The sequence below is a fragment of the Lithobates pipiens genome, unplaced genomic scaffold, assembly GCF_037356315.1.
Source record: "Lithobates pipiens isolate NorthernLeopardFrog02 unplaced genomic scaffold, aLitPip1_a1.2 Scaffold_18, whole genome shotgun sequence".
Taxonomy (NCBI): Eukaryota; Metazoa; Chordata; class Amphibia; order Anura; family Ranidae; genus Lithobates; species Lithobates pipiens.
In genome coordinates this window covers 276,341,326-276,364,728 of record NW_027507758.1, presented here as the reverse complement: position 1 = coordinate 276,364,728, position 23,403 = coordinate 276,341,326, and the positions used below count along the sequence as shown (strand labels likewise).

The window sequence follows — 23,403 nt, the reverse complement described above, 5'->3', positions numbered from 1 at the left end:
ACTTAAAGAGGAGTTTCCCTTAAAAAAAAAAGAAAATAAAAGTTAGCAGCTACAAATACTGCAGCTGCTGACTTTTAATTATCGGATACTTACCTGTCTCAGGGTCCAGTGATGCGGGGAAGCCCTGCTCGCCCCGCTCCTCTCAGTGGCGCCGGCATTGCAACTGTGGGCAGGGCACCCACTGTGCATGCGCGAGCGGCGCCCCGCACCGTGATTAGCCCCGCAGTCATCTGGGACCTGTCAGTTTGTATCAGCCTTAAAGGAGAAGTATAGCCAAAGCTCGTTTGGCTGTACTTGCCCTTATGGATCACAGGAGACCAGTTTCTTTTTTCATTAGTGTGACCCATTTTCAGCAAAGCGGGGTGAAGTCCGCACTCTGCTGATGTCACAGAAGTCAGTCTAGGCTCCATGTTATTATGACTACAGAGTTTGAATCCGCCTAGATCCCTGGATTGGCACCCGGATCAGCCTCTTAGCGAGCCACTGAGAGCCTGATCCATCCACTCCCACCCGTCCACAGCTCAGTGCTCCAGTAATCGAGGAGGGGCAGAGCAGAGAGCTGTGACGAACAGTCAGCAGCTCTTTGCTCAGGGAGCTCAGAGAACCAAATGATCGGTGGTGTTCGATCGCTCGGTTCTCAGTGTTAGAGGCGCCGGGGGACAGATGGAGCATCAGACCACCTAGGTCAGTATGAATAATACAAAACATAATTCATGCCCTGGGAACCATTTTTAAAATAACTAAAGAAAAATAAAACATTTTACAGTTGTCACTGAGAAAGGAGTAGCAGAGAATTCTCCAAATGCATCCAGTTTTGGTGACAAATATCAAAAATTGGAAATTTCCTCTAACTTCCTGTTAGGTACCTCGGACAGGAAGCGAGGGAAAACTACCCTACCTGGAATGCAGACCACGATAACAAACGGACAAGTTCTAACCCTCCATTTATGCAGAATGTTGGTATCACATTTGTTTCACTGGCTTAAAGTGGTTGTAAACCCACACGTATACCGAGTGAAGTGACTGGCCTCAGGTGATACACAGAGATGAAACTAATTCTCCACAATAAGTTGTGCCAGTTTATCTGCAGCCTCCTCTTCTCTACATCTTCTCTACAGCTGTTCATATTTCAGAATGTATAAAGCTTGTGTGAGCTGTCAGAAACAAGGGGAAGGGGAGCTGAAGTTACACTCTGTAGAGCTTAATGAGGAGAGCTCTGACAGCTAATTGGAGGGAAGGGACACATCACCCTTTACAAAGCATACAGGAACAGAGCTGAGGCTGTCAATCACCCTTTTTCTCTCAGTTCTGGGAAAACTTGCCAGAAGTGACTCATGCTAATAGCAGGGGAACACAGCAGCAGACAGAAATAATACTTATTGCTCTCAACTGAGGCAAGTACACACTAAAGAGGGATATTTTTTGTTCATATTTCATGTCTGAGGTTTACAACCACTTTAAAGTGGAGTCCCAGTCATTTTTGTGCTTATTAAAAGTCATCAGCTAAAAAAAAGTGTAGTAATAAATATAAACATCCACTCACCTGTTCCACGATCCAGCGGTGCATTCACCAAAGCTGTTTTCTCCCTGTGTCCTTTCTCGGTGGCGTCGGCATCTTCACTCTGGGCACCCCGCTGTGACAGCTTGCGGATTCACAGTCAGATGCCCAGTGCCTGTGCGCGAGCTGCTATGCGCTATTTGACTGGCCCTGAAGTCTTCTGGGACCTGTCGTGTCCCAGAAGACTTTGGGAAAGAGAACTTCCGCTTCCAATCGCCTAAGGCGACCGGAACGTAAGTGAGAGCAGGTATCAGATTTTGACAGGTACAACCCTCTTCGTCAAAAGCTCAGTTTCACAAACGGGAGCAGGGAAGGAGGCTTTAAAGCGGAATGTCCCTTTTGGCTGGAGCTCCGCTTTAAGACTGCCGTACTGCATTAAAATGCAAACAAGGCATTATGCTCACCACACTATATCTGGTAAATTCCTCTAGAATGCAAACACTAATAATACGTAATTCACTAGTAAGATTACATTTTAAGTCAGAACATGTTTTTTCAGTAACAAAAGGAAAAAATAAATAAAAAATCAAGCACCGAGTCAACATCTTCACATCTTTTACTAGATAATGACATGGTAACCAGCTGCCGATTGGTATTACCTGTGACTTACAGTATGCGCTAAGAGCATTTGAGAATAAAATGAGTTATATCTCAGCTCATCTAGCATACCAAGAAGCAGAAAAAAATGAAACAAAATAAACCAGGATTTGTGGATTAAGCTATAGTCAGCTTTTTCATTTTAACACCTAGAGCAAATAACAAAAAAAAGGTATAAATTGGAGAGAAAAAAAAAAGAACACGTTTAAACCCGCCCGATAACAAAATGACTGACGCTTGCTGATAAACTGTTGGGAAACATATTTGTAGAAATATATTTTCAATGAAAAAAATAAATGGATTTTCGATTACTTACTGGAGTCTATTTTTATTTTTTTCTGCTGAGATTTCAGTTCAACATTATCGCTTAAACGAAGGAGTAGATGCAACATAGGTTTGCTGGATAAATTGAACTAGGTGATGTGTGCATTACATTTCAGATTAGAATTATTAACAGCAAACCAAACGCCACCTCCGAGTTCTGCAAATATTCTAAAAATACTAACTAGTCAACTCAATTAAGTGCAAATTAATTGAAGATAGTCGAACAAGTTGAAAGGCCTTCACTTTAATGATTCCTGGAGGTATTCAGAAATGTCTATTGGTCTGACAAACTGCCGACGTACAGGCTGCCAGGTAAGAAAGCACACATAATGGGACTGTAATTCTGAAAAAATAAACTAAAACTGATCCAGACATGCACTGGGCCTTTTCTTAGTTAAACTTATTATTGTACTATTTATCTTGGGCAATGAAGTCCAGTGTGTCATCATTATCAAAGGCCTTGTTCACATAGGTGTACAACTGTGTGAAGGGTCATTTTTGCCTGCATGGGATGCAAAGGTGTTCTGTACATATGCATGCAGACAGTCCCTTTCATGTCTATTGGGAATCAATGGCTGCATGGACATAGCTGCTGCTCCCAATATGACATCTGTACAGGTGCGTGTGGGTGCATGTGCCCAAAGTCACACTTTGTTAGGTCTTCAGGGACATGCACCCACATGATTGTCAAATTGGGAGCAGTGGCTTTGTCAATGCAACCACTGTATCCCAATAGACATGTTTGGGACTGAATGCACGCAGATGCACAGAATACCTGTGCATCCCATGCAGGCAATACAGCCCTTTACATGGATCTATGTTTATGTAAACCCACGTAAATGAGGCCCATCTACTCCTGCAAAGATATCATCTAATGATTATAATCTTTACTATTGACTGAGATACTACTGCTTATCAGTCAGTGATGTACTTACCTTACACATCGGTATAAAAATTCCACAGAGTCACTTTAATACATTGGTCCAAGGTAAAGAATATGAGAGTCCCCAATACCTGTAAAACACACTAAAAAAATGTACCCTGTGAGGGTAATAAATATTAAAGTGGAATTCCAGGATCAATCTAACCCCGTTTAAAACTGTTCACATCCTTTTCTAAATCCTATACTAACTACCCGGTGGACGGAAGATGCTTATACTCACCTATTCTCAGAGCGTCCTGGTCCGATCATGAGATCAACTCCCAGTGGCCAGCCACAGGGGAGAAGAATGACAGCTGACAACGGATGCCTCATAGTAAGCCTATGGGTGATGTCACCACCCAGGAACCCATCTGTTGTTGCTGCTCTCCCCTCTCCTCTGAAACTGGCTGATGAGATCATATGACCAGATCAGAGGGCACTCAGAATAGGAAAGTATAAGCATCTTCCTTCTACAAGGTAGTTAGTATAGGGGTTAGAATGGGACTTAAACTTAGATTGCCCTGGGAATTCCACTTTAAAGCTATTAAAGTGGTTGTAAACCCTTACAAACCACTTTGACCTACAGGTAAGCCTAGATTAAGGCTTACCTGTAGGTCCAAGAAATATCTCCTAAACCTAGACGGTTTAGGAGATATTTACTAAAAGACAGTGGTCCGCTGGTGACATCGCTGGCTCCTGTGTCAGGTAAGTGACACATAATGGGCTACTATGCGATGCATAGTAGCCCATTATGCTTTACCATTGCAGGGAGATAAAGAGGAAGTAAACCCATCAGGGTTTACTTCCTCTTTATGGGCCACTAAAATGTTTTGAGATGATTATTAAAACTGGATGTAAAATTATTATTTTTTTTTTTATTTCTGTTTTAATTTGAACAAACATATATTTAGGGTCACATTGATGTTGGTTTGAAAAATAATACCTACATATCTTTAACCACTTCCCGACTGGCGCATGACGATGTACGTCGGCAGAATGGCATGGGCAGGCAAATTGGAGTACAGGTACGTCCATTTGTATTTGCCGCCCTGTCATCACGTGCACACCGCCGGTGTCGCGCGCGCATGCTGGTCGGGACCCCCGTGAGTCCGGTCACGGGTCCTGTGGACTCAATTATCGCGGGGATACCCGCGATCGTCTCATGGGGAGGTTGAACGGGGAGATGCTGATGTAAACAGCATCTCCCCATTCTGCCTAGCAACAAGTGACACTGATCTCTGCTCCATGTGATTGGAGCAGAGATCAGTGTTCACTAACACACAGCCCAGCCCCCCACAGTTAGTAACACGCCCCTAGGACACACTTAACCCCTACACTGCCACCCCTTGGTTAACCCCTTCACAACCAGTGTCATTTACACAGGAATCACTGCATTTATATAGCACTGATTGCTGTATAAATGACAACGGTCCCAAAAATGTGTCAAAAATGTCCGATGTGTCCGCCATAATGTCGCAGTCATAATAAAAATCGCTGATGCCGCCATTACTAGTAAAAAAAAAAATATTAATAAAAATGCCATAAAAATATACCCTATTTTGTAAACGCTATAAATTTTGTGCAAACCAATCAATAATCGCTTATTGCAATTTTTTTTACCAAAAACATGTAGAAGAATACGTATCGGCCTAAACTGAGGAAAAAAAAATGTTTTTTTTAATATATTTTTGGGGGATATTTATTATAGCAAAAATTTACGCTATATTTTTGTTTATAGCGCAAAAAATAAAAACCGCAAGGGTGATGAAATACCACCAATAGAAAGCTCTATTTGTGGGAAAAAAAGGACATCAATTTTGTTTGGGAGCCACGTCGCACGTCCACGCAATTGCCAGTTAAAGTGACGGTGTGCCAAATCGCAAAAAGTGGTCTGGTCTTAAGCCAGCAAAATGGTCCGGTCTGAAAGTGGTTAAAGTATTCTAAGCCAAACCTGTTTAAATTTTTAAATTAGGGAATTATTGATTTTTTTTCCCTGTAAATATTCCCAGATGTTAGTGAATGGTGTGAGACTCTGCTGACTTCATATATATATATATATATATATATATATATATATATATATATATGAGAGATGTCTCAAAATACTGTAAGCAGTTGTAACTGGAACAAGTGTGCCATTTGAAAGATATCCCCCTATTCCACTTTCAGTGAAGGTTCACAATTTTAGATTTTCAGTCCTGGTGGCAATTGTTACTAGGACAAATAAAGAGGGTACATTTCCCCAGCTGGGGCAAGGTAGAACCTGATAGAAGTTATAACTATTTCCTATTCTATCCACAATGCAAAGATATGCATTAATGCATTAACCAATTGCCGACCACAATACGTATATATATGCTGTGGTTTACTCCAGTATTTTTTTCGACGACTGGCTTTCTCATAAAAGCAATCTGAGTAGCTCATTAGCTTTCACTAGCTTTAGCGTTAAGATATGGTGGTAGAGGATGCCCCCCTCCCGCCACTCAATGGTTTTCATGGGCTTATCATTTTTTAAAAGTTTGGAAGTGGAAAGGGTTTCTTGGCTTCAGTTTTTGCTACATGGATTTAGAAATACTCTACAACTCAAGGGACAAAAAAAAAAAAAAAACTGTGTACCACTTACCCTGAAGCTTGTGAAGAATCTGGAATATTTTCTTTCTGGGCATTTAAAAGCACTTCACTCACTTTGTACTGTGACTCAAGAAGTAATAAGGTGTCTAGATTACAGCACAACACATTTAGTAATCTGAAAAAAAAAACAGAAAATACTTTATTAACATATGAATTTTTAAAAACAATTATCCACAATCTCTGTTTCGATAGATTACGTCAAATACAGCAACCCTAATTGAATGATATTTACTGTGATAAAGCATTGTATAGCAAAGAATTGTAATTTTTTTTAAAACAGTTTTAATCTTTTTTTCATCCCTATGCTGCACCTCAGTGCTGCTTATCTCCTTCGGCCTCTTTTAAACACTTCCTGTCTACATGTACTCAGTTTGGATGCACATCATTGCTCCGCACTGGCTTTCTAATGATGGACCATGCTTAAACAATGTAATCCTAAAGCAGCTCTTCCTTTAAAACTAGACGTTTGCTCATCCTCTTCCTCTAACATTTTTTTTTATTCTCAGGGAGCCGGTACATGTTTGTGACATGTAACCATTTCTGTAATATTTGCCTATTCATAAATTATTCCCCCCCAACCGCAACCTCCTGAAACATGTCACAAGTCCCAGGAGGCTGCGGGATCAGCCCACTCCAATGTCATGCATTATGTCTGCTCAGTGGGGAGACTTGTGGTAGTCTCCTTACAGCTCCAATATCATAGATTCAAAGCCAAAGCCCGGTAACAGTCGGTTCTGAGCAAGCCAACACTGGTAAGCATCTATTTCTTAAAAGTTAGCAGCTACAGACTGCAATTTTTTAAACCAAAAGTAAAGTTACTCTAACGAGGGGTGTACGTGACAGGGTGACAACAATGGAGCACAACTGCCCTATCTGTCGGAACAAAGTCTTTCATGGCAAGAATACCAGATATGTTTTAATTGAAAGCTGTATATTTAAAAAGATTGAAAACAACTTTTGAAATTAAATTTACATGTTAACGTTTGAATAATAGGATTTTTCCTACAGCTTACCTGTAAAATCCTTTTCTTGGGAGTACATAACAGAACACAGAGCAGCCATTACTATCTGGGTTATACACCACCTATGGGTGAATGGACACTGGCAGATCAATCAAATAGGAAGTTCTCCCCTATATAACCCCAATCTCCTTTCCCCTATGGATTGGAGAAAGAAAATACATTTTCCAACTCACATATTCCTGTAGGTGCTACTTCCTGGCTTCCCCCAGGCAAAAAATATTTCCAAGTCCTGTAATTGAAGTTCCCTGGCTTCCAGGGCTCAACAGTGCTGAGATACAGGACACAAGACCATTAGGTCCCGCTGGACTGGGAGTGACCAAGGAGCGACCCCTGCAAAACTCGCTATGTCAGTGTACCAAGCCTTCCTGGGCTAATTCGGCTAACACTATTATCAGTATTACCACCTCCCGAATTCTTCGCAAAACATGTGGGAGCAGTCGAAACAGAGGGAAATCGTCCAAATAAGAGAGAACTGGTCCCCGAGGTGTTAGTGCATCTGTACCTATTGCCGTTGGGACTTTAGTCCCAGACACAACCTGTTTCCACTTGTAGAACTTGGAATCTAGTAGATCCACCTGGAGATTTCCCCCTGACATTATTCAATACCTAGAATATATACTAGTGATAAAGACAGCACTTGTTGTACTGTCTCAGACAGAATGTGGTTCACCTTCCTGAGCCACCCCGACTCCTGGTGCTGCCCTGATGGTAGATATATATGCCCTTAAAGAAGCATTTCTCGATTAGACCTACAACTGGTTTCTCCCCTCATCCAGTACGGCCCAAAGTTCCAAGATATTGATGGCAGTATTTTCTCCTGTAGAGATCAAGTCCACTGAACTATAGCCACCTTAAAACCAACTGGAGAAGCTGGCATCGGTGGTTATTATCTTTCCAATCCCTTCTGCAGATTTCGAACCATCAACCACCAATTTTAGCCCTGCAATATCCAGGGAACAGAGCCCTCTGGCAATCCAATGCCTGGATCTTCATGTTCCAGACAGAGAGAATGATCCTCTACAAAAGATCTGGAGTAGAACTATACAGTACATAGGGAATGCGCCTTGACCTAGATACAACTTCCAACTGCAGAAATGTATCGAAGGAAAATCTGAACAGACTGCTTCCTGAACAAAGATTATTGAGGTATACTGAGATTGACACCCCCTGCGTTTTCAGAAAATCCAGTACTGAGGCTGGGGGCTTTGTGAACCCTCTGAGCTGTGGCCAGGCCGAAGAGCAGAGTCACAAAATAAAAAAAGACTACTTTGCACTGCAATTGCAAAATTGATGAGCCTGGAAAAAAAATCGGCACATGAAGATATGCGTCATTGATGACTATGGACCCTGGAATCTACCTGTCGTAGAGAGGTCAACACTAAATGTACAGAGCCTATCTGAAACAGAAAGATGTCCAGCTGCTTAAGATCTAAGCTAGACCTTATGTCCCCATTTGGTTTTGGGACTGCTACAGGTTGAGTTATTTTTTTTTAATAATGAGCCCATGCCTCTGCTTCAAGAGTCAAATGCAAGGCAAAAGACTGACGGCTCTGTGGCAGACCCCAAAGGCTCAAAGAGGCGTACCTAACCTACCAAGCTTCTGCTGGCTAAAGATGGAGCAAAACCACCTCAGAGACTGCCCCAGGATCTTCTGGCCTGAGATACTCTTAAAACACAGCAGCCTCAGATGCCTCCCTCACCCAGGTGGGGAAAAGCCTAACCAGGATTGATCCTGTTTAGGCTTTGATCAATACCTATCTATATATAGCTATAGTCTATCTGACAAAAAATTAATGTGTCAGGAAACACTGCAAAGCCAAACACCACAGTGGCTCAGATGCACCTGACACTACTGTCCATCGGGAGATGTGGACACCACCAGGTCACTGAACCTGAGAGCGGTGCACCTGCCTCCCCCGGCTGCCACTCTTTTCTGGAACTATTTAACTGGTATACCAGGTAAATAATGTAGCAACTATATTAACCAACCTAATACACAGTCCTCCAAGGATGCAGGCCTAAAACAATATCGGTTTACCGCTATGCAACCCTTTAGGTATGTAAGTATGCAGGTACCCAGGTATGCCGTTATGTAGGTACCTAGGTATGCAAACATGCAGGCATACAAGTATTCTTGTCATTCATGCATGTGCGCAGTTCAAGGCAAGTAAGCACATATGTATGTTTCCCAAGGCAACTAAGCACATATGCATGTAGTCCTAGGCAAATAACACATATGTATGTAGTCCTAGCCAAATAAGCACATATGTATACAGTTTAATGTACTGTATTTGCTGGCGTATAAGACTACCTTTTACACTTAAACAAAATGCCCAAAAATTGGGGGTCGTCTTATACGCCGGGTATACAGGTATACAATGCTGCCCGATGGATGTCAGCCCCCAAATGTCTGCTAATATTGTATGTGGCTTCAGCAACAAACAGTATACGTCGTTGAGCCAATCCCGGCGAGCGATGTATTCCATTAATGAATACAGAGCCTGCTTGGATTGGAGTAACAACCACTGCCAATCCGAGCAGGCTACATAGAGTAGCCTGCTCGGATTGGCTTTGAGAGAGAGAGCGAGAGAGAGAGGCAAGGGCTGATGATGCTACAGCCTCTGCCAATCCAAGCAGGCGTTGTATTCATTAAAATAATACACCGCTCACCATACTTCCCTGGGTAAATCCATTCACTGATCTCCTACTACTATACATCCTGCTATTTGCCTTTGAGGTCTCAGGCACCCAAGAGGGACAGGTAAATCTGGGACATATGACAGGGGGGTTATTAAATGCATTTTGGTGGACAATTCCCATAGAATGTAACCCAAAAGTGGTATAGGTTTGGTTAGTGAAAAATTCTACTTTCCAGAGTTGTGGCATTCAATAGATCTCTGTTTGTGTTATTATTGTTTGATTTACTTTATGACATAACACACCATGGCGGATGAGTAGTTGGCATTCTTGCTTTGTATTTTTTAATCGTTCTAATGTTTTTTTAAAATGGTATTGCCTCAGAAGGGGGGTAGTCTTATACCACGAGTATTGCCCAAAACCAATGTTTTCACTTGAAAAATAGGGGGTCGTCTTATACGCCCAGTCGTCTTATACGCCGGCAAATACGGTAAGTAGGCACATATGTATGCAGTTAAAACTAAGCATATACCTATGCAGTACAAATGAAAACATGCCAGCCTTCGTTTAATCAATATGCATTTATAGAAGCATGCCTTTATGGAAGCATGTAAGTATGTGCTTATGCAAATATGCGTTTAGGCAAAGCACGAAAATGTGTGTCTATGCAAACGTGGATTTATGCAATACGTGCCCATGGAAACATGCATTTACGCAATAAGCAAGCATTTATAAAATGTGAATATGTAACATATATTACGCAACTTGTCTATGCAACATGTGTTTATGCAAACATGCCTTTACGCAAATGTGTCTATGCAAACATGTATCTATGCAACATGTATCTATGCCGACATGCGATTACACAAACGTGTCCATGTATACATGCATTTACACAAACATGTATCCATGCCAATATGCGTTTATGGAAACATTCATCCACACAAACACGTATATCTATGCAAAATGCATATACATTTATGCACACACATCTATGCAACATGTGCCTATGAAAACCTGTGTCCATGCAAATGCACTGTCGCGGCCAGCTTTGGGGGGCTGCATGCTGGGCGGATGGCGCTGCCCACTTGTCCATCGTGTATGCCATGGGGCAGGCGGGCTATGCAAAACATGCATTTATTTAAACATGCGTGTAATCAACAAGTTTGCATGCATGTATACTATACTGCACCTGCCCAACTGCACTTGGCCCCATGCTAGTTTTACAAGATTAGCCAAGCACACATGTATCCCATGCAGCCTTTTTTCTGCTTCAGAGCAGCCTAAAAGTAAGCTACTGCAGACCAGATGCACATTATTCTGGAGACACAACACCTTACAGTGCAATGATACCCATATAGGGGTGTATCGACTTACATTTGTACAGGCCCCCTGGCATATGCAGTAAGTATGCAGTATATAATCATGACTTGTCTGGCCACACATTTCTCCCATAGTAAAAACTCACACTTCATTAGTATCCATTGGCTGCTGTTATGTCTCAAGAGACCTTACTGAACCTGCCGTCCACATGGTAAACATGGCCGCCCCTCCACTTCCTGCCTGTATAGAAATAGGCCTGAGCGAACCTGCATCCTCTAGTGGTTGGAGGAGAAACATCAGCCCACTCTCATAAGAAGTACACAGAGCATGATTAAACAGGACACTGCCTGTGGCAACTAAGTGGCAACTAAGGGAAGACCAGACAGCCGGATCTCTCTTTTTTTTTATTTTTAAAGAGAAACTGCCAAAATGCAGATTTACCATTCCTGCCGCATGACTCTGAAGTCCAACCTTCAACCATCATGGCAAGCTTTGTCATAAAAGACCCTGGGGTCTCTGGGGTCCACTCCCCTGGACCTGTATAGCACCCTGCAGGAAAGCACCTTGGTCAGAACAAACACTGTACAGGGTTCCATTACGCAGGGTCCAGTGCCATTATGCTGTATTAAAGGCAAACCTCAAGGAATTGTCTCTCCTATACAATGAGGCTCGGGTATCATCCATTGTGGCTGACAGCTTATTCAAATGGATCAGATTGAAGTCAATGATTCTTAATAGAACCGTCCAGACCTCCAAGTATGTTCCAAGTGCACATGTATCACATCAGCGACCACCACTGGCAAAAAAAAAAAAAAAAAAAAGAGTACTTCCTGTGTAAGAGGGGTTATATAGGGGAGGATTTCCTGTTTGATTGATCTGCCAGTGTCCATTCATCAATAGGTGGCATATAACCCAGATAGTAATGGCTGCTCTGTGTCCCGTGATGTATGATAAAGAAAAGATATTTGTGACTGGGTTTAGGTGTACTTTAAAAGCTTCCTAGGTCTTTTCCCCATGGACATCGGTAGTAATGATGATTTACAGTCCAAAGAGCAGGTTACAGGAAGAGAGGTGACACTACATGGGGTCACCCGCAACAGTGGTTTGTGAATCATAACAGCATTAAAAATTCTTCAAAAGGTAAACACTTCCTATATACAGTAACTATTTCAAGCTGTTAGCTTGAAATTTCACTAAAAGGCTGTATGATTTAAACTAAAAAAAATGTGCACTTTAGTTTGATTATAAACTATACAAATCATATAGATGCAATCGTATGTAATTTGCTCACACTAACCACACCATAGTTCTGAAAAAAATAATATATATATATATATATATATATATATATTAAAGTAACAATAGACTGTTTACATGCAATATAATGTAAAAGCTTCGGATTTACTCCCAAATAATGCTGCAGTACTTTTCTGTACTCAAACACCACAAAATGACTATGACAGTTGCTTTATTACAGCAAGCAGTCATGGAGGAAATGATCCAGAAACAAAATTGCCCATATTTCAGTTCTGACTCTTGACTCAATGCCATTTATCTTAGACCGGAGTGCACTAACAACTGTATTGGTTGTGCAGAATTATGAACATGTCGAGCAGAAGCCCTTTATAAGTGACCTTGAACATTATATCTAGCCAAGAGGTTTGAAGTCATACATAAACCATTGCATAGGAAGGAAATCTTCAGTGTTACAGTGAAATTCTATAAGGTGCATGGGAAAATGCAAGCCATTTTTAATAAAGGTATAATTAAAGGTCAAGCTTCCATCGCATGACAGTTCTCTATCAACTACATATCTATTTACATGCATTCATTATCCTTTTTTTTTTTATTCCTAGTGTTTACCACCGATTTAAAGCTAAATCCGAAACTAGTTTCGCTACATGTGAAATTGTGGTTGCAAAAAAAAACATTAACATTGCTTTGAGGGATAGTCACTCAAAGGATAACTAAGGGTTCTATTTAAAAAAAAAAAAAACATATCATACTTACCTCCTTTGCAGTTGGTTTTGCACAGAGTGGCCCCGATCCTCGTTTTTTGGGATCCCTATGCGACGCTTCTGGCTCCTCCTCTTGTCGAGTGCCCCGTTGGAGAGCAGCTCTCCCTAGGGCCACTCGTGTGAGTGCACTCCTGTGTTCTCCTGCTGCGTCTATTGACACAGACAGCAGGACTAGGCCCGCCCACCCCCCTTGCATCATTTAATTTGATTGACAGCAGCGGGAGCCAATGGCTGCGTTGCTATGAATCTATCCAATCAGGACCCGAGACACCGGCTGGAGCTGGTGTGCTCACCCAGGTCACTGGAAAGACTGGGTTCAGGTAAGTAAAAGGGGGGCTGCTGCATCACAGGAGGTTTTTAACCTTAATGCATATAATGCACTATTAAGGTGAAAAACCATGAGGGTTTAAAACTCCTTTAAAAAAAAACACACACACATTCCGTCTCTCTTTCCTCAACAACTGTCCCTTTATCAGATCCGATATAGACTTATGGAAACAAATGTTCTGCGTAACTAAAAAAGGTTTAGAACTTGACATCTATTTGCTCAACTCTCCTTTAGACAATGGTTGCTTGGCTGTTATTTTGATCCAATACTTTGAGTCAGTGACTGAGAACAAGTACACCGTGTACACAGAGTACAATCAAGAATTCTGACTATTTGCATGAAATATTCGATGCCAAGGAGATGGCAGAAGATCAGCCTTCACATTTTATTCAGTCCAGTTTTTGAAAAAAAAATAAAAAAATGAAACCGGCTGAAACATTTAAAACTTTTATAAATAATTGTTATTTAGTAACACAAATTCTATTGGATTTTGTGTATAAGGAATGTAGATTATATTCATTATTTGTAATGTTTCATTATGTCTCTGCAAGCTTAAAGCTTGCAGGAGGAGTCTTCATCCTCCGACTATCCTATGTGGCTAAAACAACACACAGTTCAATCTCCTGCGCTGTGCGGTGGGCCTTGATACAATTGTGAACTTCTATTCTAAGTGGATAATGCACACCTCGCTGCCATCCACAGACTGGGGAATCCGAGGTATTGAAACATAAAATAACAGAAGGCGCATTATCCCCAAACAAAGGCTTTATTATTAGCCAAAAATAGGTTTCATACTTACAAAAAAAACTTGAATAAAAGCATTTCGTAACATTCCTCTATACGAGTCCGTGTGAAGCTGTCCCCCATCACATGGGACTGTCTCGCTGATGCTAATGTTCTATGTGGGTGCATGATAGTGCTGATTATATGTACCCTCCAAAAAAAAAAAAACATTCTCTAGCAATACACACCAAACTGAGCATGTGCAGAGTGCTCTGTACTATCAGGAGATTGATTGGGGACAGTGGAAGAAGGGAGGAGGGTCAGAGAAGACAGGATCAAACAGCCTTTTTACACATTGCCCATGATTAACCCTTTAGGTTCTACAGTGAGTATAACAAGCATGCTTCACTGCATATACAGACTGATTTTACTGTTGTGGGGTTAGTAACCCCTTAAGTTTGTGCTAATGCAACTTTCCTCCCCTCTGCAAATGTACAAAGCTGGCATTTTTTTGTACATTATTTTAAAGTTCAAATTCAGCCTCTTTCCTCCCCAAGCTTGCCTAGTGGAGAATGATCTGTACTACTGCCGCAGCCTTCTAGGATATCTACGTTGGACATCCCAGGAGGCATTTCCATGCAAAAAAACAGCAACAGGAGGCAGACCTGGCAGCAGTGCCATCAGGGTGCCAACTGCAAAAATCTGGAAGAGACAACTGGCTCCCTGATGAGAAGGTCGTGGCTAGGGATGAGCCGAACACCCCCCGGTTCGGTTCGCACCAGAACTTGCGAACGGCCCCCACGTTCGTTACGAACGTTAGAACCCCATTGAAGTCTATGGGACTCGAACGTTCGAAATGGAAAGTGCTAATTTTAACGGCTAATATGCAAGATACTGTCCTAAAAAGGGTTTGGGGACCTGCCTCCTGCCTCAGGGGACATGGGTCAATGCAAAAAAAAGTTTTAAAAACGGCCATTTTGGCGGGAGCACTGATTTTAATGACGATTAAAGTGAAAAAAAAAAGTGAAATATTCCTTTAAATATGGTGCCTGAGGGGTGTCTGTAGTATGCCTGTGAAGTGCCATGTGTTTCCCGTGTTTAGAACAGTCCCTGCACCAAATGACATTAAACGGAAATAACACCATTTAAAACTGCTTGCGGTTTTAATGTTATATCTGGTTCCTGCAATATGGTTGAAAATCATTGAGAAAAATGGCATGGGTAGCCCTCCCTGCCCATTACCAGCCTATTTGGGTCTTGTACGCATATTAAGGGGAACCCTGTACCCATATTAAAAAAAGGAAATGCGTGTGGCCCCCAGGCCCTATATACTCAGAACAGCAGTATACAGGCGGTGCAAACAAGACAGGGACTGTGTAGGTTTGTTGTGTTAAGTTGAATCTGTTTGTCATTTTCAACTGGTACATTTTTAAAGTGTAGCTCCAGTCAAAAAAAATATTTTTAAGCTTTTTGGAAAACATAGGGAAGGGTTATCACCCCTGTATAATTTGTTTTGTCGTCCGTCTTTTTTCATCTCACTTGGTGCTGTCTCCTTACGTTTGCAAGTAGGAGATGTTTGTAAGTTGGATGTTTGAAAGTAGGGGCCTGCCCTATATTATAGCGGTATGTACTGGGTACAGAGCACGCAGACAGCACACACTATCTCCTAACACTACTGACTGCAAGCTCTATTATTAACCACTTGACCACTGGGCACTTAAACACCCTTAATAACCAGACCAATTTTCAGCTTTTGGTGCTCTCACATTTTGAATGACAATTACTCAGTCATGCAACACTGGACCTATATGAAATGTTTGTCCTTTTTTTCACACAAATAGAGCTTTCTTTTGGTGGTATTTAATCACCTCTCAGTTTTTTATTTTTTGTGCTATAAAAGAAAAAAGACCGGAAATTCTGCGAAAAAATGAATTTTTCTTTGTTTCTGTTATAAAATTTAGCAGATTAGTAATTTTTTCTTCATAATTTTTTTTTTACTGGTTACATGTTTTGAGTTGCAGAGGAGGTCTAGGACTAGAATTATTGCTCTCGCTCTAACATTCTCGGCGATACCTCACATGTGTGGTTTGAACACCGTTTTCATATGTGGACGGGGCTTACGCATGCGTTCGCTTCTGCATGCGAGCACATGGGGACATGAGCGCTTTAATTTTTTTTTTTTTTTTTTTTATTGTTCATTTTACTTTATTTATTTTAGTTTGACATTTTTTTCCCCAAAAATATATTTTTGATCACTTTTATTCCTATTACAAGGAATGTAAACATCCCTTGTAATAGGAATATGGGGTGACAGGTCCTCTTTACAGTGAAATCTGGGGGTCAATATGACCCCACATCTCACCTCTAGGCTGGGAAGCCTGAAATAAAAAATAAAAAAAAGATTCTGGCTTTGATCGTACTGGCGAGTTGGTAGAAGCACCGGGGGGCGGTGAGGGGTGGGGGGCGTCTATGGCTGGGTATTTCAGGGTATCACCGAGTATGGCTGGGTATCTCCGAGTATGGCTGGGTATGGCAATTTATGGCAGGGTATTGCAGAGTATTGGCGGGGTATTGGCGGGATACTACAGAGTAATAGCAGGGTACTGCAGAGTATTGGGGAGTACTGCAGAGTAATGGGGGGTACTGCAGAGTAATGGCAGGGTACTGCAGAGTAATGGCAGGGTACTGCACTGCAGAGTAATGGCGGGGTACTGCAGAGTAATGGCAGGGTACTGCAGAGTAATGGCAGGGTACTGCAGAGTAATGGGGGTTACTGCAGAGTAATGGGGGTACTGCAGAGTAATGGCAGGGTACTGCAGAGTAATGGCAGGGTACTGCAGAGTAATGGCGGGTACTGCAGAGTATTGGGGGGTACTGCAGAGTAATGGCAGGGTACTGCAGAGTAATGGGGGTTACTGCAGAGTAATGGGGGGTACTGCAGAGTAATGGCAGGGTACTTCAGAGTAATGGGGGTTACTGCAGAGTAATGGGGGGTACTGCAGAGTAATGGCAGGGTACTGCAGAGTAATGGCAGGGTACTGCAGAGTAATGGGGGTTACTGCAGAGTAATGGGGGGTACTGCAGAGTAATGGCAGGGTACTGCAGAGTAATGGGGGGGTACTGCAGAGTAATGGCAGGGTACTGCAGAGTATGCACTGGTATTGCAGAGTATTGGCAGGGAATTGAGGGGTTAAATTCGGTGAGCAGCGATGTGGGCACTGCAGATGCAGCCCACATCGCTGCTGACACCGATCTCTTTCCCCTCCGCTGTACCGATCGGTACAGAGAGGGGAGGGAGGAACCAGCGTCATAACATGACGCCGGTTTGTTTACAAGTGATCACTCCGTCATTTGACGGAGCGATCACGTGGTAAACGGCCGCGACGAGCGTGATCCGTGAACTCGTACTGGCGAGTTGGTAGAAGCACCGGAGGCGGTGAGGGGTGGGGGGCGTCTATGGCTGGGTATTTCAGGGTATCACCGAGTATGGCTGGGTATCTCCGAGTATGGCTGGGTATGGCAATTTATGGCAGGGTATTGCAGAGTATTGGTGGGGTATTGGCGGGGTACTACAGAGTAATAGCAGGGTACTGCAGAGTATTGGGGAGTACTGCAGAGTAATGGGGGGTACTGCAGAGTAATGGCAGGGTACTGCAGAGTAATGGCAGGGTACTGCACTGCAGAGTAATGGCGGGGTACTGCAGAGTAATGGCAGGGTACTGCAGAGTAATGGCACGGTACTGCAGAGTAATGGCGGGTACTGCAGAGTATTGGGGGGTACTGCAGAGTAATGGCAGGGTACTGCAGAGTAATGGCAGGGTACTGCAGAGTAATGGCAGGGTACTGCAGAGTATTGGGGGGGTACTGCAGAGTAATGGCAGGGTACTGCAGAGTAATGGGGGTTACTGCAGAGTAATGGGGGGTACTGCAGAGTAATGGCAGGGTACTGCAGAGTAATGGGGGTTACTGCAGAGTAATGGGGGTTACTGCAGAGTAATGGCAGGGTACTGCAGAGTAATGGCAGGGTACTGCAGAGTAATGGGGGTTACTGCAGAGTAATGGGGGGGTACTGCAGAGTAATGGCAGGGTACTGCAGAGTAATGGCAGGGTACTGCAGAGTAATGGGGGGTACTGCAGAGTAATGGCAGGGTACTGCAGAGTATGCACTGGTATTGCAGAGTATTGGCAGGGAATTGAGGGGTTAAATTCGGTGAGCAGCGATGTGGGCACTGCAGATGCAGCCCACATCGCTGCTGACACCGATCTCTTTCCCCTCCGCTGTACCGATCGGTACAGAGAGGGGAGGGAGGAACCAGCGTCATAACATGACGCCGGTTTGTTTACAAGTGATCACTCCGTCATTTGACGGAGCGATCACGTGGTAAACGGCCGCGACGAGCGGCCGTTTACCGTGATCCGTGATGCGCCGGGTCCTGTGGACCCGGCGGTCACGGATGCTCTCGAGTGCGCGCCCCAGGGGGCGCGCGAGAGCAGAATTCTGGGAGGCCGTTAATTAACGGCCCTTTCAGAGTTAAACAACCGCCCTGAAGCCGTTAATCGGCAATGGGCGGTTGTTAAGTGGTTAAAGATAGATCACTAGCTAGCTATATAGGTGAGGTGAATATAGTGTAGTGGTGTATACTGCGGTCAGGGCACAGACAATAACCACTACACAAGAGCAAGATAGGAAATCAGCCAAAAACGATTGGTGTGTAACTGTGTTGAAGGTACACAGAACACCCACTGCTTCAGATGCCAACGCACTACACGAGGCCGCCTCAAAGGCGGCCTTATATAGTGTGGGGCGTGCACTACACAGCCTGAGCTATGATTGGCCACAGGCAGGATGCCTGTGGCCAATCATGGCTCTCCTCGCTGCTGGCGCTGCGATTGGCCAAGCATGCGGGGTCACAGTGCATGCTTGGCCAATCATGAGCCAGCAATGCACTGCGGCACCGCAGTGCATTGTGGTCCGCGCGCGCCACACGAATTTTGACGCGAACGGACCAAGAGTTCGGATTTCGTCGAACGGAGGAACAGCCAATGTTCGAGTCGAACGTACGTTCGACTCGAACACGAAGCTCATCCCTATTCGTGGCACAGGGACAGGTGAGCTTACTACTCGAGGACAACCCAGTATGACAGGTAAGAGGGAATTAAAAAGAAAAAAATGAGCAGGGGGAGTGAACTTCCTCTTTAGGCACTGCGGTAAAGCTTTCTTTATTTGTACTTTGTACTGATATTTGGATTTGGGAAACTGAAGCAAGTAGTCCACCAGATCTGAAGGACAGCCTAAATTCAGCTTCATTTTGGAGTAAGTTTATCGTCATTTATGTCTAAAATGTAAAATGCAGTAACATGGAACATCTTTTTTTTTTTTATGAGAGTAAATTAAATTACATTCAAATTAGAGTTGAATGAAGTTATTTTTCACACAATTATAAATTTACAAATGTATATAGTGACCGAATGTACAGCGCATGCTGACTGCTTTTGAGATCAATACTTATAAGGCAAAGTTATTCTCTTCCATTATGCTTTAAAAATGGAGTGGACTGTATACTTAGGGTTCCTGCACATGGATACTTAACCACTTCAGCCCCGGAAGAATTTTCCCCCTTCCTGACCAGAGCACTTTTTGTGATTCGGCACTGTGTCGCTTTAACTGACAATTGCACGGTCGTGCGACATGGCTCCCAAACAAAATTGGCTTCTTTTTTTCCCCACAAATAGAGTTTTCTTTTGGTGGTATTTGATCACCCCTGTGCTTTTTATTTTTTTGCGTTATTAACAAAAAAAGAGTGACAATTTTGAAAAAAAATCATTTAAATTTTGCTATAATAAATATCCCCCAAAAATATACATTTTTGTTTCTTCAGTTTAGGCCGATACGCATTCTTCTACATATTTTTGGTAAAAAATAAATTGCAATAAGCGTTTATTGATTGGTTTGCGCAAAAGTTATATAATTTACAAAATAGGGTATAGTTTTATGACAATTTTTTAAATTAATTTTTTTACTAGTAATGGCGGCGATCAGCGATTTTTATCGTGACTGCAACATTATGGCGGACACATCGGACATTTTTGGGACCGTTGTCATTTATACAGCAATCAGTGCTATACAAATGCACTGATTCCTGTGTAAATTACACTGACAGTGAAGGGGTTAACCACTAGGGGGCAGTGTAGGGGTTAAGTGTGTCCTGGGGAGTGTTTCTATGGGGGGGTGGCGGTTGCCAAAGGAAAAAAAAAGTCTTGATGGAGTAGTCCCAGATATATCGAATGAGTGTAAACACGATCACCAGAGACAGCAGTGGGCAGAGAGAACATGAGTAGGTGTTAAGTTTCAGAGATCGGCTCATCAAATGAGAAAGCTAGAGTGGAAAAAGCTTGTTGGTTATCTGAAGAAAGGGCTGAAGAAATAAAATGTTGCCATCGGAGAAGAAAACGGGACCTGGATTTGGCATTTTTAAAGTCCGTGAGGAGACGTTCTCTGTACAGGGCAAGAGATTCATGTTTGAGTTGGGAGATAGTTGGGCTTTGAGAGGAGAGCCAGTTCCTGAGGATAAGGCGCCTAGCGATGAGTAGGCAAATCAGGATCCAATCTCTGGAGGGAGGAAGGACGGCCGGCTTAGCACGGGTAGAGGCTGTGGAGAAGAGAGACCAGGGCAGCAGAACTGGGTCCCAGTAGCCAAAGATCAGTAGGAGGGGGTCCTTGGGCAGTTTCAGTAGGGTGATCTCCAAGATAAAGGCTATAACTTGATCCCAAAAAGAGGAGATGAAAGAACACGACCAAAAGCGGTGGGTTAGGGAGGGTCTAGAAGCCGAGCATAATGGGCAGAGAGTTCCGCCAACCGTGGATTTCGAGGAGAGGAAAGGAACAAACGCCCGGTGAACTATTTTTAGCTGAGTTTCTCTCCGGGTCTCGTTAGGTGTGAGGCGGAGGACCTCCCGGAGGCCTTGCAGAAGTTTGTCAACTAACCCCGGATCCGAGAAGTCTTTGCGCCAATTGGCAATAGATGTAGACAAAAGCGGTGGAGAGAAGCTCAATAGGAGAGGTTTGTATATGTCAGAGATGGAATACTGTCCAGATTGAAGTAGGCGGTCCAGGAAGCTAGATTTGAATCTCAGAGATTCGGCTTTACATGTACTGGAGATGAAGCTGGTGCATTGATTGTAGTAGAAAGCGTGTGAGACCGGCAAGGAAAATAGAGATGCCACGGTTGAGAAGGGCAGCGGCTTCCCAGATGAGGGGTTGCACAGTGAGGAAAATTTTGAGAGTCCATGTTGCCCCCATATTCCGTAGGAGTTGTAGTGGAGACCAGGTAGAAAGGCAGGATTCCCTTGAATCGGCAAGTGGCACGAGATGAGAGCCGGGAGCTTGAGGAGTTTTCTGACCTCTCTCCAGGCCAATGCCGTGTCTCGTAACAAAAGGTTGTGTTGAAGCGGGAGAGGGATAGTCTTCCATCTGCAATGAAGGAGGGCTACTAAGGAGTAGGGGTGAGCCATAGCGGATTCCAGAGTAAAGTTCGAGTGACGGGATTGTTGGGCAATCCAATCAAGGCTAGTCCTGAGTAAACAAGCAAGGTTATACAGTCTAATGTGAGGTAAACCAATACCCCCCTCGCCCCTAGGAAGGTGCAGTTTTTTGAACGCTATACGAGGCTTTTTGCCACGCCATAAAAATTTGGAGATATTCAAATTAAGGGCAGCTACATCTTTATGTTTAAGCAATAGGGGAATAGTTTCAAGAGGGTATAACAGTCTGGCGAAGCTAATCATTTTGACCAGGTGGCACCTTCCCAGGAGCGACAGGGGGAGATCCATCCAGTTAGATAACTCCTGATTCATTTTAGTGAAAAGAGGGGGAAAGTTGAGGTGGTATAGGGAGGAGGGCAATTTCCCTATTTTTATTCCCAAGTAGGTTATGTATGACAGGGCCACCTGGAAAAGTGAATGATGTGTCCAGGGGGGTGAGGGATGAGTACCAATGGGGAGGATTTCGCTCTTGGCATAGTTAATACGGAGCCCCGAACATAACCTGAAGGTGTCAAAGATACTTCTAATATGTGAGATGTCAACAGCAGGATTTGAAGTGAAAATGAGGATGTCGTCTGCGAAGAGAGATGTCCGGAGCTCAAAAGATCCTACAGAGATGCCGCTCAAGGGAGCGACCTGGGATAGATATCTGGAGAGGGGTTCTAAGGCGATATTGAACAGTAAAGGGGGACAGAGGGCAGCCTTGCCTAGTGCCCTTGTGGAGGCAAAACTCCTCGGAGAGGAGTCCCGCTGCCACCACCCTGGCTGAGGGGGTCGAATACATGGAATTTATGAGATGGCAAAAGGGACCCGAAAAACCCATTTTGGTAAGGGACAGTAAGAGCCAATCAAAGCTGACATTATCAAAGGCTTTTTCAGCATCCAGGGTAATGATGGCATAGTCTCCCTTTGGATCTCGCTTAGCTTGTTCAAGGGCCAGGAGCACCTTCCGTATATTCAGAGTGGGCGTACGACCTTTAACAAAACCGGATTGGGCAGGGTGTATGAGGTCAGGGAGGATGTCCGCCAACCTAGTGGCCACGATTTTTGACAGGATTTTAACATCCAGGTTGAGCAATGAAATGGGCCTGTAGGAACCTGGTTCCAAGGGGTCCTTTCCTTTCTTGGCCAGAAGTTTAATGATGGCTTGGTTGCCCGTGGGCAGATACGGGCCCCCCGACCAGATACCTGAGAAGACGGAATGTAGCACAGGAGCAGTGATATTAAGGAGGGTTTTATAGAACTCACCGTTAAACCCGTCAGGGCCAGGGGCTTTAGAAGGGCGAAGGTTTTTGATGGTGCGTTCTATTTCGGCTAAGGTGATAGGGGAGTTCAAGGTTTCAAGCTGGGCGGGAGAAATGTGGGGCAAATGAACTTTATCAAGGAAAGACCGGGCAGTAGGCACATCGATCGGGTCAGGGCCATAGAGAGCAGAGTAGAATTCCAACATGGTCTTGTTAATGACAGGGGGAGTAGAGTGGATGGACCCCGATTTATCCCAAAGGGAGGTAATGTGAGTCGGGCGGGTGGGGCCCTTGCATAGTCTGGAGAGGAGCTTTCCGGACTTGTTCCCAAATTTGTGCAGGGTGGCGTCAAAATGTGCCTTTTTAGTGAGCTCAAGGGTAGAGGCCCAAGCGTCAAAAGAGGATTTGGCGGCGGCCCATTCATCTCTATCCGCAGAGGAGGTAGAGGTGTTAAGGGAGATTTGGGCTTTGTGCAATCGAGTACTAGCTGATTTAAATTTGACCATGGAATGGTGTTTAAAGGTAGAGGCATAG

General features: G+C 43.6%; 1 protein-coding gene across 2 annotated transcripts in view; it reads right to left on the bottom strand.

Moving 5' to 3' along the window:
- Positions 1-23,403, bottom strand: part of TBC1D32 (TBC1 domain family member 32) — a 448,964-nt gene that overhangs the window by 161,512 nt on the left and 264,049 nt on the right. For both annotated transcript variants that reach the window (XM_077487027.1, XM_077487028.1), the window contains exon 24: positions 6,025-6,147. In XM_077487027.1, the coding sequence (XP_077343153.1) occupies positions 6,025-6,147 (123 nt within the window). The remainder of the gene's footprint in view (positions 1-6,024; positions 6,148-23,403) is intronic.